Here is a 14,582-nt window from a genome sequence, read left to right as displayed (position 1 = left end):
TTCTTTTAACTTTTAAACATTCAAACTTCGACGAACGCGTTCGAATTACATTTAAATATTTTAGAATAACACCGAACTTTATGTACAAGTCATAAATCACGATACAATCTATTCCAAGGCTCGAAACCCCAAACAGACATTGATAACACCAAATTCCACTTCAAACCGAACATAGAAAATTCTAAAACCTTCGAATTGCCAACTTTCCACAATAAGCACCGAAATGCTCCCCGACCACCCGATACTCAACCGAACATACGCTTAAGTCCGAAATCATCATATTAACTAAACCTTAAAATCCTGATTTCGAGGTCGTTTACTTAGAAGTCAAACCTTGGTCAACTCTTCCAACTTAAAGCTTCCGAATTGTGAATTTTTCATCCGAATAAACTCCGAACCTCCTGAAATTCAATTCCGACCACACGCACAACTCATAAAACATGAAGTAAATATACTCAAGGCCTCAACCCGTTAAACGATGCGCTAGAGATTAAAACGACTAGTCGGGTCATTACATATGTATCTTGGGTCAAAGTTCATATAAGCAAATTGTGACTCACTTGATATAGCTCTTAAATAATTTGTTTAGGAAGGCTGGTGGGCCAAGCCCATCCCTTTAACATTTCTCACGTATAAGGTGCCCTAGGAAGAAGTCAGTAGTATTGAGTGTCAACTTTCTTTAGAAGATTGAAACAAATAGAAGATGACGCATATTGTGTCTTCGACGTACGACATCATTCAAGAACGGAGAACTATTAATGCTTAGTTTATCTATTGTGATTAATAAAGTAGCTTTAAAAGGAGCATTATAGCAAATGATTTGAAAAGTCGAGAAGAGATATTATGCAGCAGGGATTGGGGAAATCCGAAGCATATTTCTAGTGTTCTTACAATGAGAAACACGAAGCGCAGCCACAGTTTATTCGCATTCAAGGTATTAATGCGTTCTTTTATTATTATCATTTTATTCTTGGGACATAAACATTGTTACACATGAATAGTTTATTGAATATTGAGCGTAATTTGTGATTTCTTAGACCCTTGTAGTCCGATCCTTCTCCGAACTCAACGCATAGCAAGAGCTTAGTGCTAGAAAATCACCTTTAATTCATCACCAAAGGTGTAGAGTATTACTCCCTCCGGTCCAAAATAAGTAATTTTTTGGTTGTTTTCACACATATTAAGAAACTCACATTTTAATATTAATTACCAATGAAATTGACCATATTAACCTTTACTATCTCTTCATATAAACACTCCTAACACATACTCCAACATTAATTACTCAAAGGGCAATGTAGGAAAAAATAATTAATTCATTCTTGAAATCTGGAAAAATCACTTATTTTGGATCACAAGAAAAAAGCCAAAAAATCACTTATTTTAGACCGAAGGGAGTAAAATTTAGTCCTAAATATAAAATTAGGAGAAATTGAGATTTGTCCCATCAATTAATATCAATATTGAAACTTAATTATAGATTTGGACTTACGACTTATGGGTGACATGGAAATATGATTTGTTCGGGGATTTTACATGTTGACAGAGAGCCGATTTAGACTTGACTATTTCAAAAAATTATGAATTGGCCCCGCACAGTTGACATCGTTCATCAATATTTTGCACAGATTGAGGAAATTTAGTTGGTGTTTTGGATGTCGCAAGGCTGGAGGACTTGTCATTGGCGAGGTAAGTGAGACTTTAAACGTTGATACTTGACAGAATCGGTAGTCTTAGACTAGCCGCAAATATATTATTTTATGAAAAATATAAAATAAAAAAAAGTACTTTATAAGTTGTTTGACGGCGTGATATGGCTGTGAGCCATGATGTTGAGTTTGATAGTTTTATACGGCTGTGAGCCTTGGTGTTGAATTTAATAGTTTGATACGGTTGTGAAGACAAAATAACGTCTAAAATAACATACATCAGTGGCCCAACTAACCGGAATGGTATTTAAAATATCACTACTAGAATTCCGGAAAAAAGCGACCAAACTTTAGCGACCAAAGTTGGTCTGTCAAGAAAAGCGACCAAAGTTGGTCGCTAAATTGGCGAAAATAATAAAATAATTATTTGATATACATTAGCGACCAAGGTTGGTCGCTACTTGGTCGCTAATTTTGTCAAAATATTGACCGGACTGGTCAGACTTGCTTGGTCAAAGGTATACTGAGATTAGCGACCAACGTTGGTCGAGGGGGACCCACTTATAAAATTATAATAATTATAATATTATTAAAAAAATTATAAAATATAAATAAATATAATTTAAAATTAGCGACCAAAATTGGTCGCTAATTAAGGGGTAAGCAGATAGCGACCAACTTTAGTCGCTAAAATAGGACCCAGTTATAAAATTTTAATAATTATATTTTTATTTAAAAAAAGTTATAAAATATAAAAAAATATAATTCAAATTTAGCGACCAAAGTTGATCGCTTACGAAAATAGAGACCAACTTTAGTCGCTAATCTGGGACCCAGTTCTAACGTTTAACAATTATATTATTATTTTAAAGATTATATAAAATATAAATAAATCTGATTTAAATTTAGCGACCAACTTTGGTCGCTAATTTAAATTTATGTATCTTTAGCGATCAAAGTTGGTCTCTTTTCAGGTCAACAATGGTCAAAATTAAAAATCACTTTTGTATTTACTATCTAAATAATATAAATATAACTCGTTAACACTTTTGTAATACAAAGGATGAATAGACTAAAATATATTCTAACATGATATATATGCAGTTAAGCAGTACTACGAAGCGTGCGTGTGTGTCTATATATATATACACATACATACTTTCACTATATTATGCACTAAGTATTAGTGCATTATCTAATATTATATCGAGTATAGCTTATATATATAATACATATACTTACACTATACTATGCATTAAGTATCAGTGAATTAGCTAATATTATATCGAATGAATATTATATATATAACACACATACTTTGTGCTACTTTAACTACATATATAGCATGTTATAGTACATGATACTGTATTCATTATTTGTATTGTAACAGAGTTAATGAATTACATTCATTCATCACTAGTTTATAAGTCGATGAATCAATTATAACATATTAATTGATATAAGTCGAGACGTTTTATATATGTGTGTGTGTGTGTGTGTGTGTGTGTGTATATTATGCTATATATATAGCTTATATACTATATACTATACTATACAATATATATCGAATATAGCTTGTATACTATGCACTTAGTATATATAATACACTATACTATATATATATTATATATATGGATAAAAATAAATTTTATATATATATATATATATATATATATATATATTTAAAAAAATCAAAATAGAAAAAAAAAGTTATTTAATTTTTTTTTAGAAATAGGGACCAACTTTGGTCGCTATTTTGGTCAAACAGTCAAATATTTTGGTCAAATAGTCAAAACTTAATTAGCTACCAAAATAGCAACCAATGTTGATCGCTTTTTGTAAATCCAGACTAAAAAACGGGTTTCCATTCCCATTCTCTTATTTTCTTCCCAAAATTTTCCCAAATTCTCTCTCAACACATTCCCCTCCCCTTCTCTATTTCCCTCACACAAATCAATCCTCCCACCCTGCGCCACCACTGTGACTGCCTGAGCTACCGCCGGAGCCGCCGCCGCCACCGCTGCCGCTGCCCCTTTCTCTCCTTCTCCACCTAAAAAAAAACTAGGTTTGAATTATAACCTTGAATCTTTGTTATTTCTAGTTTTTGTTTCAATTTTTTCAATATTGTAGTTTAAGGATATGAATTAGTGTTTAAATTCTTTGAACATTATAATTTATTGAGGATTAGGGTTTAAGTCTTGTTTTAGTTAGCTTTGTTAATTAATTTTCTTAACTAATTAGTTTAATTAGTGTTGAATTTAGTTTAGTTCGATTTGAATTATACTTTGTATTGTCTTGATAGTTTAGTTAGAATCTAGGGTTTAGTTTATGTATTGGAATTTTAGTTTATAAATTGGAATTTTAGTTTAAAAATTGAAATTTTAGGATATGAACTGAACTTTTATGGATATGAGTTGAACCTTTAGGATATGAATTGAAATTTTTGTGTATGAATTGAACTTTTGTGGATATGAGTTGAACCTTTAGAATATGAATTGAACCTTTAGGATATGAATTGGACTTTTAGTTTATGAATTGGACTTTTAGTTTATGTATTGGAATTTTAGTTTATAAATTGAAATTTTAGGATATGAATTGAACTTTTGTGGATATGAGTTGAACCTTTATGATATGAATTGAACCTTTAGGATATGAATTGAAATTTTTGTGTATGAATTGAACTTTTGTGGATATGAGTTGAACCTTTAGGATATGAATTGAACCTTTAGGATATGAATTGGACTTTTAGTTTATGAATTGGACTTTTAGTTTATGTATTGGAATTTTAGTTTATAAATTAAAATTTTAGGATATGAATTGAACTTTTGTGGATATGAGTTGAACCTTTAGGATATGAATTGAACCTTTAGGATATGAATTGCAATTTTTGTATATGAATTGAACTTTTAGGATATGAATTGAGCCTTTAGTTTATGGGTCGAGGGCCGAGCCTCGACTATACATGTAAGTTTTTTACTTTTCATTAAGTATTTTGATATACTTTTGTATAAATTTTGAAATACTAATTCAATGTAATTTTTCTTATAGGTTCACTTTACAGCTGACGTGGAGGAATTCATACACAGTCAGCCACCTAATGAGTCAGGCGAGGCAATCCAACTTTCGGACTAGGATGTTGAAAGAACACTCCTTGAGTACTTTATATACTTTGAACTAGAAAATAGAACCAGTTTTCGAATGGGCTTGTAATAAGCGTTAATTTAGTTTTGTTAGCTTAATGTGTTAGTTGTATTGAACTTTATACTTTGTTGGTTTTAATGTTGTTGTTGTTGTTGTGTTGTTGTTGGTACTGTTGTTGTTGTTGCTTGTAATAGGGAATTGGTATGACTAGAAGGTGGTATAGCTGCCAAAACAGGCAGTTTCTGCCAAAATAATACCCAAAAAAGTGACCGACTTTGGTCTCTTTTTGGTTGCTTTTCTATTAAAAAAAATAATTTTCTGGGCAATAGCGACCAAAGTTGGTCGCTTTTTACCCAGAATTCTCAAAAAGCGACCAACCTTGGTAGCTATTCCATTAAAAAAAAAAATCTGAAAATATAGCGACCAACTTTGGTCGCTTATATTTAAAAAAAAAATCTTGAAATTAGCGACCAACCTTATTTTTAAAAAAAATTAAAAAAATTAATAAAAAAGTGACCAACCTTGGTCTCTATTTTCCAGATTTTAAAATATAATATTTGGATTAGAGACCAAAGTTGGTCGCTTTTTTATGATTAATAATAAAAAAACGTATTTTACATTTAGAGACCAACTTTGGTCGTCAAAATTATATTATTAAAATAATAAAGCGACCAAAGTTGGTCGCTATAGTCTTTACCCAGCATATTTGGTCCTTTTACCTTAGAGACCAGCAATATTGCGACCAGGCATGTTTGGTTTTTGATCTCTTTTAGGCCTATAAGCGACCAACTTTGGTCGCTTTTTACCAAATTTCTAGTAGTGTGTGTATATATATATATTGGGGCATTGTGTATGCGTCGTTACATATTTGAGGCATTGTGGTGCCACTGTGGATTTATAAAGGTGTTTGTCAATTTCTTTCACAGCAGTTATGACAAGTCTTTAGTGTGTAGGGGGTTGAGATATGTATGTTCTTGTTAGTTAACTGTTATTAACTCTGTTGATACATATATATTGTATTATTGTATAATTATTGTGTTTAGTATATTGTTCTTGTTGTGGTGTGATTGTATTTTCTAACACTTGTTCCAGTTCGTTGAGGCTGCCAAAAGAGTTTTTTTACATTTATTCATACGATGTCTTTTGTAATTCTTTTAGATGCTTCATGGTCTAGTGTGGGATTTCGGTTGGAATTTTGTTCTTCCATTTTGGTAGTTATTATTCATAAATATTTATGGAATAATTTGGATCATTAATTATTTACATTTAATTAAACTTACATTTATTTCGGTTGAGTTTTGGATAAATGCTAAGTATATGGTGTAAGTTTGTTAGCCTGGCGGGTAGTGTTAGCTGGGTGTCAGTCACGTATAGGGGTATTTTAAGACGTGACAACAACGAAGCATAAGGAAAAGAACAGACGATAGTCGTACTTACCCAGGACGCAAGACTAGCGATGTTATTCAACAGAGTGCTGTCGTTTATCATCTTGTGGGTCGTACCCTCAATCTCAGAATATAGAGGATCGAGGGCAGGGACTATTTCCTCGGTATTGATAAGAAGATTACGATCCATGGGGATCGCAATGGTCCTGGAGCCTCTTTCCAACCTTACATCAAGTTGGGTAAATCACTCATCGATCATCCTTAACTCGTCAAGGACCATATCGGAGTCGGATCCAACGTCCTCCTCGACAACGGGTTTCTCTCTGTCATTAGCTATAGAAGGGACATTCACTGTGACCCCGGAAGACAAGGCATCTTCTTGTCATGGAGGCGCAAGGCCGTCATTATGCAGATCGCCCTCGATCAAGTCCTCCATGGGACGCACTGATGCACTCATGGTCGTCTCCTCCAAGTGCGGGACCACGAAACCTGCCTCAGGACTCTCTTTAACAACATACTCAAGTCTTACTTCATGATTTCCAGCTATAAAACAACATAAAAGCAACTCCAAAACAGTCCAGCAAATATAACAAGCTATATATGACTTTTGATAGCTGATTCCGCAAGTTCTTACTTCAACAACTTAACCAAGACTTAGGTATGCGCAAAGACATGTTGAAGAAGGAGATTCTTACCTTACACAACACGAACAACCCCTAACTTAAGCTTACTTGTGTGTGTATATATATTCAGTTTGCTTTGTCGGCCTAACAATCATATATGTTCAGATAACATATATTTCAGTTGATACGCTCAGTCAAGTAAGACACTGGGTGTCGGTCTCATCTCCCCGGATTTGAAGCGTGATAAACTTACACACATGCACAAAATTACAAAAGTGGTGGTGGAACATATTTCACACTTGATTAGCTTGATTGTTCAATTGTAAACTTTTTGTAGCGATTTCAGTTAAATAGTTTAGTGGAAAAGCTCCAATAACTACTAAGTGTGGACTTTAGCATAATTATAAATCTTTAATTCTAAATCGAGCTGAATGAAACAGGCCGAAGTGATCAAACTCAAAATAATCCCAAATATGACAAACAAGTTGGGTCTCCACATGATTAAAAGACACTAAAGTTTCTCGATTGATTATATATTGTGTCTAAGGTGTACTTGGTAGCTCGTTGTCTTCCTTTGGGCACAACGGAATGAGATCTCAAGACAATAGCTGTATGGGTAAAAAATTATCTCTAAAATGCTCGAGCCATGGTAGCATGATAAGGCATTCACAGGCCACCATGTGTCACTTATGGGACTCTAATAGATCTGCCCAAGGACGAGGTGGTATGAGAAACAATGAGGGTTGTGGTCGCGGTATCATCAAAGATCAAGGTCGAGGTCGAACATTCTTGAAAAAAATATACCGACTAGCTTCAAGATATGATATTAAAGAGAATATTCTAGTGGATATTCTCTGCACCTGTACTATTATGACTGGTTTGGTATAAGGGACAAGGAATAATTAATCTCGGGACTAAATTTAAAAGAGTTTATCCCATGTTTGGTTGGAAAAAAATTACGGTATAATTAATCTCGGGATTAATTATCCCGGGATTGTAGTATTTTTTTATCCCTATGAAAAGGTGGAATAACTAATCCCGACATAACTAATCCTGGGATAATTAATCTTGGGATAACATCTTTCCAACCAAACGACCCCTTAGGGTTTTTTAGGAACTTGTTCCCTATAAATAGAAAGAGACATAATGATGGGGGGAAGATATTCATTTGTAAAAACACACTTTGATTTTATAGAGAGAATCTAGTCCTATTGCAAGCATATAAAAATAACCTTTTTACGAAGATTTTTGTCCAGCGTTGCCACCGGATCCAAGAACAACCCAAGTGTTCAAAGGCTTGTCTATCATTCATTACTGTCAGAAAGAATATCCCCTGATCTAACCCCTTTTCGGGTAACTCATACATTTTATTTACTTAAACGCCATTTGTTGCTATCTATTACCATTTAACGCCATATTCTGTTTTTTTGATCATCAAATATTGTTATCATTACTTATACTCATTGTCATCTAGATAAAATATACTACTTTGTTTTGCCTTAACACCGGTAGCTTTATCTTTTAGATATTATTTTTAACTAAAATTAACTCTTCTTCATCTAAATCTAATTGGTTGAACTAATATCTACATTTTTTATCAAACAATAGCATGTTTGTCCAAACTTCTAAAATCAAATTATTTTTCACTAAGCAAGCCAGCTTGTTTTTCGCTTTTCATTCACAGACTCCAAACTCCAAGGTGCATTGGCAATGTGCTCTGCATACTCTCACCAAAATACCGATCTTATTTTTCTCGTTCTTGGATTTGCTGTAACTTTTTGTTCTATGATATACTTCCATAGATAAATCAACAGCTTTAGGAGCAGTTATTTATTTGGGAAAAAAAGAAGAGAAATGATATTACCCTTAATTGTAAACTCCGTGGCTGTTAGGTGTAGGAATATCATTACAATGTGATAGCTAATATATCAGGAATCTTGAGTATTAGTTAGAAATATAATAAGGGCAATCAGATAATCTCTTCTCTTTCAAATTAAAATACTGGCGGTGTTAATTAGTTTGATTGTGCCTTCCTAATTTGTTTACTTCAAAAGAATTTTCTAACATGTCATCGGTTATCATACGCGACATATTAAGAACTTCAAATATAGCTCATGTTAAGAAGTTGAGTTTGAGCATAGGTCTTAAAGTTTACCAAAACTTGTGGAGATCGAAACACAAAACAAGGCTCGACCTCATTAATTTTTTTATTTACTTTTTTTCAACCCCCAGCTCAAACATAACTTCCTACTAAGAGTAAATCTTATTTATCCCATCACATTCCTGGACTATAGTTAAATATTTTTGAAAGACGCGTAGCTTTGTTATAAATAAGATTTACTCTTAAAGTTAAGAAGTTGAGTTTGAGCATAGGTCTTAAAGTTTACCAAAACTTATGGAGATCAAAACACAAAACAAGGCTCGACCTCATTAATTTTTTTATTTACTTTTTTTTCAACCCCCCAGCTCAAACATAACTTCCTACTAAGAGTAAATCTTATTTATCCCATCACATTCCTGGACTATAGTTAAACATTTTGAAAGACGCGTAGCTTTGTTATATCTTATTTCTCTCGGCTAATTCATTCAATTTAATTTGTGACATTATTATATTCATAAGTACTACATTAACTTTAGTTTCAGTTGGTGGTGAAATGTTAATCAAGTTTTGGTGTTCAAAACTTAAATCACTACTAATGTTAATAGCAGATGAAGAATAATTAGACGAGGCACTTCTCGTTCTATTAAAAGATTCTAGTTTCTTATTAAAACCATTTACTTTTGAAAATCTGACGTGGGAAGTTCAATTACCTAGGTGAGATGGATTGCTTAAAATAAACGCAATTATGAATTGCTTAAAATAAACGCAATTATCTACCTCGATCTCGTCTTTCACATATTCCATTAGGTTTTTACAGCATATTCTGTAGTAATTAAACAGAATTTATAAGAATAAAGAACCACAGAATGCACCTGCATGCAGTATGGTTCAAGATAAATATGACCGGCCAAAACAAATTTATTGGCAAAGTGATTCATCATATTCATTGTAAAGTGATATGGAGTTGTCAAAATAGATTTGGCTCCTAGGACTAGGCCAATCCAGCTCAAAATGGACTAGTTTCTTATTACAGCATATTCTGTACTTGGATAAAGTTGGGTTAGAACTTTTCAGAGTGCATTTGAAATCGAGACTTATAAGTCCGATCTAAATTAGCTCATTAGCCCTTGAGACTTGATTTAGGCAGAGCCTGCACAAGCCCGTGGGGCAAAAATATAATTAAATTCGAATTTAAATATTTAATTTAAAAAAAAAGGTTTAAAAAATAAAGCTAAGTTTTTTCCAACCAGAGGCGGACCCATGTGTATGGGTGAGGGGCCATTGGGCCCCGTAAACTTCGACCGAAATCCTATATATATATATATATATATATATATATATATACCTTGAAAATGGTTAATTTAAAGCAGTTGACACCCTGAACACTAAAAGCCTTTAGGGGCACTGGTTGAGCAGAATAATGTGCCCCCGTCGTATAAAAATTCTAGGTCCGCCTCTGTTTCCAACCCTAGATCCAAACTTAACTGCATATATAGTTCCATACATTATGTACTACTCTAGCATCATACATATATAAATTGACTATGTATGACCATATCTATGAGATCAAGGGAAACTTATTATTGGTCTGTGACGGTGAAGTGAGTAATAATTTGAACACCAATATTATATGGTTATTTTTTCATCATGGTTGATATTAGAATTCAAATTTTTAACATGCACAAGATTAATTTTTCATTTGGTTCATTAATAATGAATTAGAAAAATATTAAGAGACCAATAATAAGTTTTTTCAAGAGATAATATCATTATTCATCATTTATCATTAACTTAAATTGCTCTTTAGTATAGGTAAAGACCAATTTTTAACCCACTGGAAAAAATTGACAACACTAGCAAATTTCATAAACATTTAAAAAAAAAATTAGACGATGATGATAATTAGCAAATGATCTTAGACCCAAATTAAAAGACTTTATCATATAAACTTATTGAAGCAATCCCTGAACTTGAGAAAATTAAAAAGAAAAATATTTATCTAACATAAAAAAATATATAGAGAGAATTTGCATTCAATTATAAAATTCCTAATCAAATATCAAGATTCTTGTACGACTATATGCAAACATAAGTTATTCACATGATTAAGGGACTATGTCACAAAGAAATCCTTAAAGATTTAAAAAATAATTGAAAAAACTAAAGTGTCAGCCCTGTTGGGAAGCGTGTCAGGCTAATAGAAGGGAAAATATATAAAAGAGAAAAGCTATACATTGTACAAGACAGGACAACACAAGATTTACGTGGTTCGACAATTTTTGCCTACTCCACGGTCACACAAAGAATGACGAAGAAGTTGAGGCAGAGCGTCAGTTGAAAGAAATTTTTTATTGAATGTGAATACGGAGAAGACGACATCGCAAATTGCACGCCGAATTCTTCTTTCACATTTGCAGCTTGCCAACTTTGACTTTTCCACGTTTCTTTCTTCTCTTTTTCTCTTTATCTTCTTTTACAGCTTTTGTCTTCGTTCTTTTATTTTACTGCTGTGTTCCTTTCAATCTCCCCCTCAAACCCATATACGTCAAGAAAGAAAATAAAAAAATAAAAAAAGATTTGTTATTCTCCGGTGGCCCCTTTACATTGTCAATCTTGAAGGCTAAGTGAGACGATGCACAACCTCACTTTGTCAACACCGACAACTTTGGTCAACATGTCTGACGGATTCTTCGATCCTGGTATCTTCTGCAGGGAAAGAGTTCCTTTACTTATTAACTCTCGGATATGATGATACCTCAACTGGATGTGCTTTGATCTTGAAATACTGGATTCTTGGCAAGATGAATTGCACTCTGGCTATCGCTGAAAAGCTCACAATGTCCTGCTCTTTACCTAGCTCTTTAAGAAAGTTCTTGAATCAGATCATCTCTTTTCTAGCTTCTGAGATTGCCATGTACTCTGCTTATGTGGTAGATAAAGCAACACTTTTATGAAGTCTGGACATCTAGCTAATAGCAGTACCACCTAAGGAGAATGCGTAGCCCGTAGTAGTTTTGCGACTATCCAGATCGCCGCCTAAATTTACGTTAGCAAAAACCTTGTAAGATAATATTGCTCCTTTTAAAACAAAGTGTCATACCTGAAGTGCTTTTGAGATATCACGATATCCATTTTACACATTCCCAATGCTCCTTTCCTGGATCTGGCATGTATCTACTGACAACTCCAATTGCATGGGCTTGTCAGGTCTAGTGCAAATCATAGCATACATTAAACTTCCTACTACTAAAGCATATGGAACTTTGGACATGTCCTTTCTTTATTCATCTGTCTTAGGTGATTGGTCCTTCAACATATTAAGATGGCTTCCGAGTGGAGTGCTTCTAGTATTTGCATCATAAAGACTGAACATACTTAATACCTTCTATATGTACTTTTATTGAGATAATTTTAAGGTTCCTTCAGACCTGTTTCTGCTAATCCTCATCCCAAGCATTTGCTTAGCTGGTCCTAAATCTTTCATTTCAAACTCCTCCGCCAGTTGTTGATTAACCATGTTGATCTCTTTTATGCTAGATCCTGCAATTAGCATATCATCAACATACAATAGTAAAATGATATAGGATTCATCAAGATTTTTGATATAACAGCAATGGTCCATCTCACATCGTGTGAAACCATTTTTATGCATGAATCCATCAAATTTCTTGTACCATTGTCGGGGAGCTTGTTTCAAACCATACAAACTCTTCTTCAACTTACACACAAGGTTTTCTTTACCAGAAACTTGAAAACCTTCAGGTTGCTTCATGTAGATGTCTTCTTCAAGGTCACCATGCAAGAAAGCAGTTTTAACATCTAGCTGCTCCAAATGCAAATTTTCTGCAGCTACGATACTTAGCACCAACCTGATAGTAGTTAATTTGACTACAGCAGAGAAGATCTCAGTATAGTCAATTCCTTCCTTCTGCTGAAAGACTTTTACTACTAATCGTGCTTTATATCTCTTCTTACCATCATGCTTTTCCTTGACTCTGTACACCCACTTGTTTTACAATATCTTATTTCATTTTGGTAACCCTGTAAGTATCCATGTTTTATTCTTTTGAAGAGAATTTATCTCTTGTTTCATGGCTAGCTTCCACTTATCAGAGTTTATCACCTGCATTGCTTCAACAAAATGCTCTAGTTCTCGAGCATCGGTTAGAAGTAAATAGTGGAGAGAGAGAGAGAGAGAGAGAGAGAGAGTTAACTATCGGGAGCATTCGTGACTCTTTTAGATCTCCTTAATGTAGGTTCAAGAGTAACTGATCCCGAATTTGATTCAAGTCCTAACTTCAGATTTGGTTCTGCATCTAATTCTATCTCTGCTTCCGGTTCTAATTCTGATCCAGATTCGGCTTCTATTTCTTCATCTTCATTTTCAGAATCAGTTGTAATCCCTCTAGCCACTTCATTTTTTTAATTTTTTTCTAACTCAATTATTTCAGATGTCTGTTTGTTGGTGCTGGTTGGTTCTATTTCAAGCTTGTCTTTGTATATCACATTTTTATTAAATGTGACATTCATGTGTCTTAGGATCTTTCTATTCTGATCATCCCAAAATTTATAACCAAAACATCACCATACCCAATAAAGAAATATTTTTTGGCTTTAGGATCAAGCTTATCTCTATCATTAGAGTTTACATGCACATAAGCAACACAACCAAAAAAATTCAGATGTGAGAGAGTTACCTCCTTTCCTGTCCATAGCTCCTCAGGAATTTCAAAATTCAGCATAGAGGGTCCCATGTTTATGAGGTAAGTTGACATGTTAACATCCTCAGCCCAAAAGTACTTCGGCAATCCAGAATGTATTCGCATACTTCTGGCTCGTTCATTCAAGGTTCTGTTCATCCTCTCAACAACACCTTTTTGTTCTAGTGTTTCAGGAACTGTCTTGGTCATTCTGATCCCATTCTCAGAGCAGAATACTTTAAATTCTTAACTATCATACTCTCCTCCATTGCCAGACTACAAACATTTTAACTTTGGACTTTTCTGATTTTCAACGTTAGCTTTCCATTTTTTAAAGGTAATAAACACACTAGATTTATTTTTCAGAAAATAAACCCATACCTTTCTTGTGGAATCATCAATGAAGGTGACATAATAGCGTGAGTCTCCCAGAGAAGTTATTAGAGCTAGTCCTCACACATCTGTACGCACTAGTTCCAGCTTTTCTTTCTTTGGTGTCCTTTTCGCCTTTGAGAAACTAACTCTCTTTTGTTTTCCGTAAATGCAATCTTGGCACAAACTTAATTTAACATGCTTTAGGTTTGGCAACTTACATTTGGATGCCAACAACTTCATTCCCTTCTCACTCATATGCCCGAGCCTCCGGTGCCACAATATTGTATCACGACCATGATCAATTATTGTTATAGTATCTCTCTGTATTGCAGTGGCATACAGTGTTCTCTTCTTGAAGCATCCTGCCACAATCAAATTTCCTTTGGTTATCTTCCACGATCCGTTACCGAATGTTGTTGTATATCCATCACTGTCAATCTGACCCATAGATATCAGATTTTTCTTGAAGCCAGGAACATGTCAGACATTTTGTAATTTTCGTAGCGTGCCTTGTGAAGTCTTTATATGAACTTCACATTTCTCAACAATGTCTAGAGGTTCGACGTCTGCTAGATAAACCTTCCCGAATTTTCCAACAATATAATTAT

The 14,582-nt window shown here is 33.8% G+C and overlaps 1 protein-coding gene and 1 long non-coding RNA gene across 2 annotated transcripts; one reads left to right on the top strand and one right to left on the bottom strand.

The window, feature by feature from the left end:
- Positions 1-679: 679 nt before the first annotated feature.
- LOC142164898 (uncharacterized) lies at positions 680-4,840 on the top strand. The gene is made up of 3 exons (XR_012695982.1): positions 680-934; positions 1,629-1,689; positions 4,698-4,840. It is a non-coding gene; the product is annotated as an uncharacterized LOC142164898 (long non-coding RNA).
- A 9,212-nt stretch (positions 4,841-14,052) lies between these two features.
- On the bottom strand, positions 14,053-14,421 carry LOC142165361 (putative mitochondrial protein AtMg00300). Its single transcript, XM_075223933.1, has one exon. It carries the CDS (start codon positions 14,419-14,421, stop codon positions 14,053-14,055), a length of 369 nt encoding a protein of 122 aa, XP_075080034.1.
- Between the last annotated feature and the right edge of the window lie 161 nt (positions 14,422-14,582).

The sequence above is a fragment of the Nicotiana tabacum genome, chromosome 10 (assembly GCF_000715075.1).
Source record: "Nicotiana tabacum cultivar K326 chromosome 10, ASM71507v2, whole genome shotgun sequence".
Taxonomy (NCBI): domain Eukaryota; kingdom Viridiplantae; phylum Streptophyta; class Magnoliopsida; order Solanales; family Solanaceae; genus Nicotiana; species Nicotiana tabacum.
Note: the sequence above shows the minus strand (reverse complement) of the source record. Positions and strands in the feature narration are given on the sequence as shown.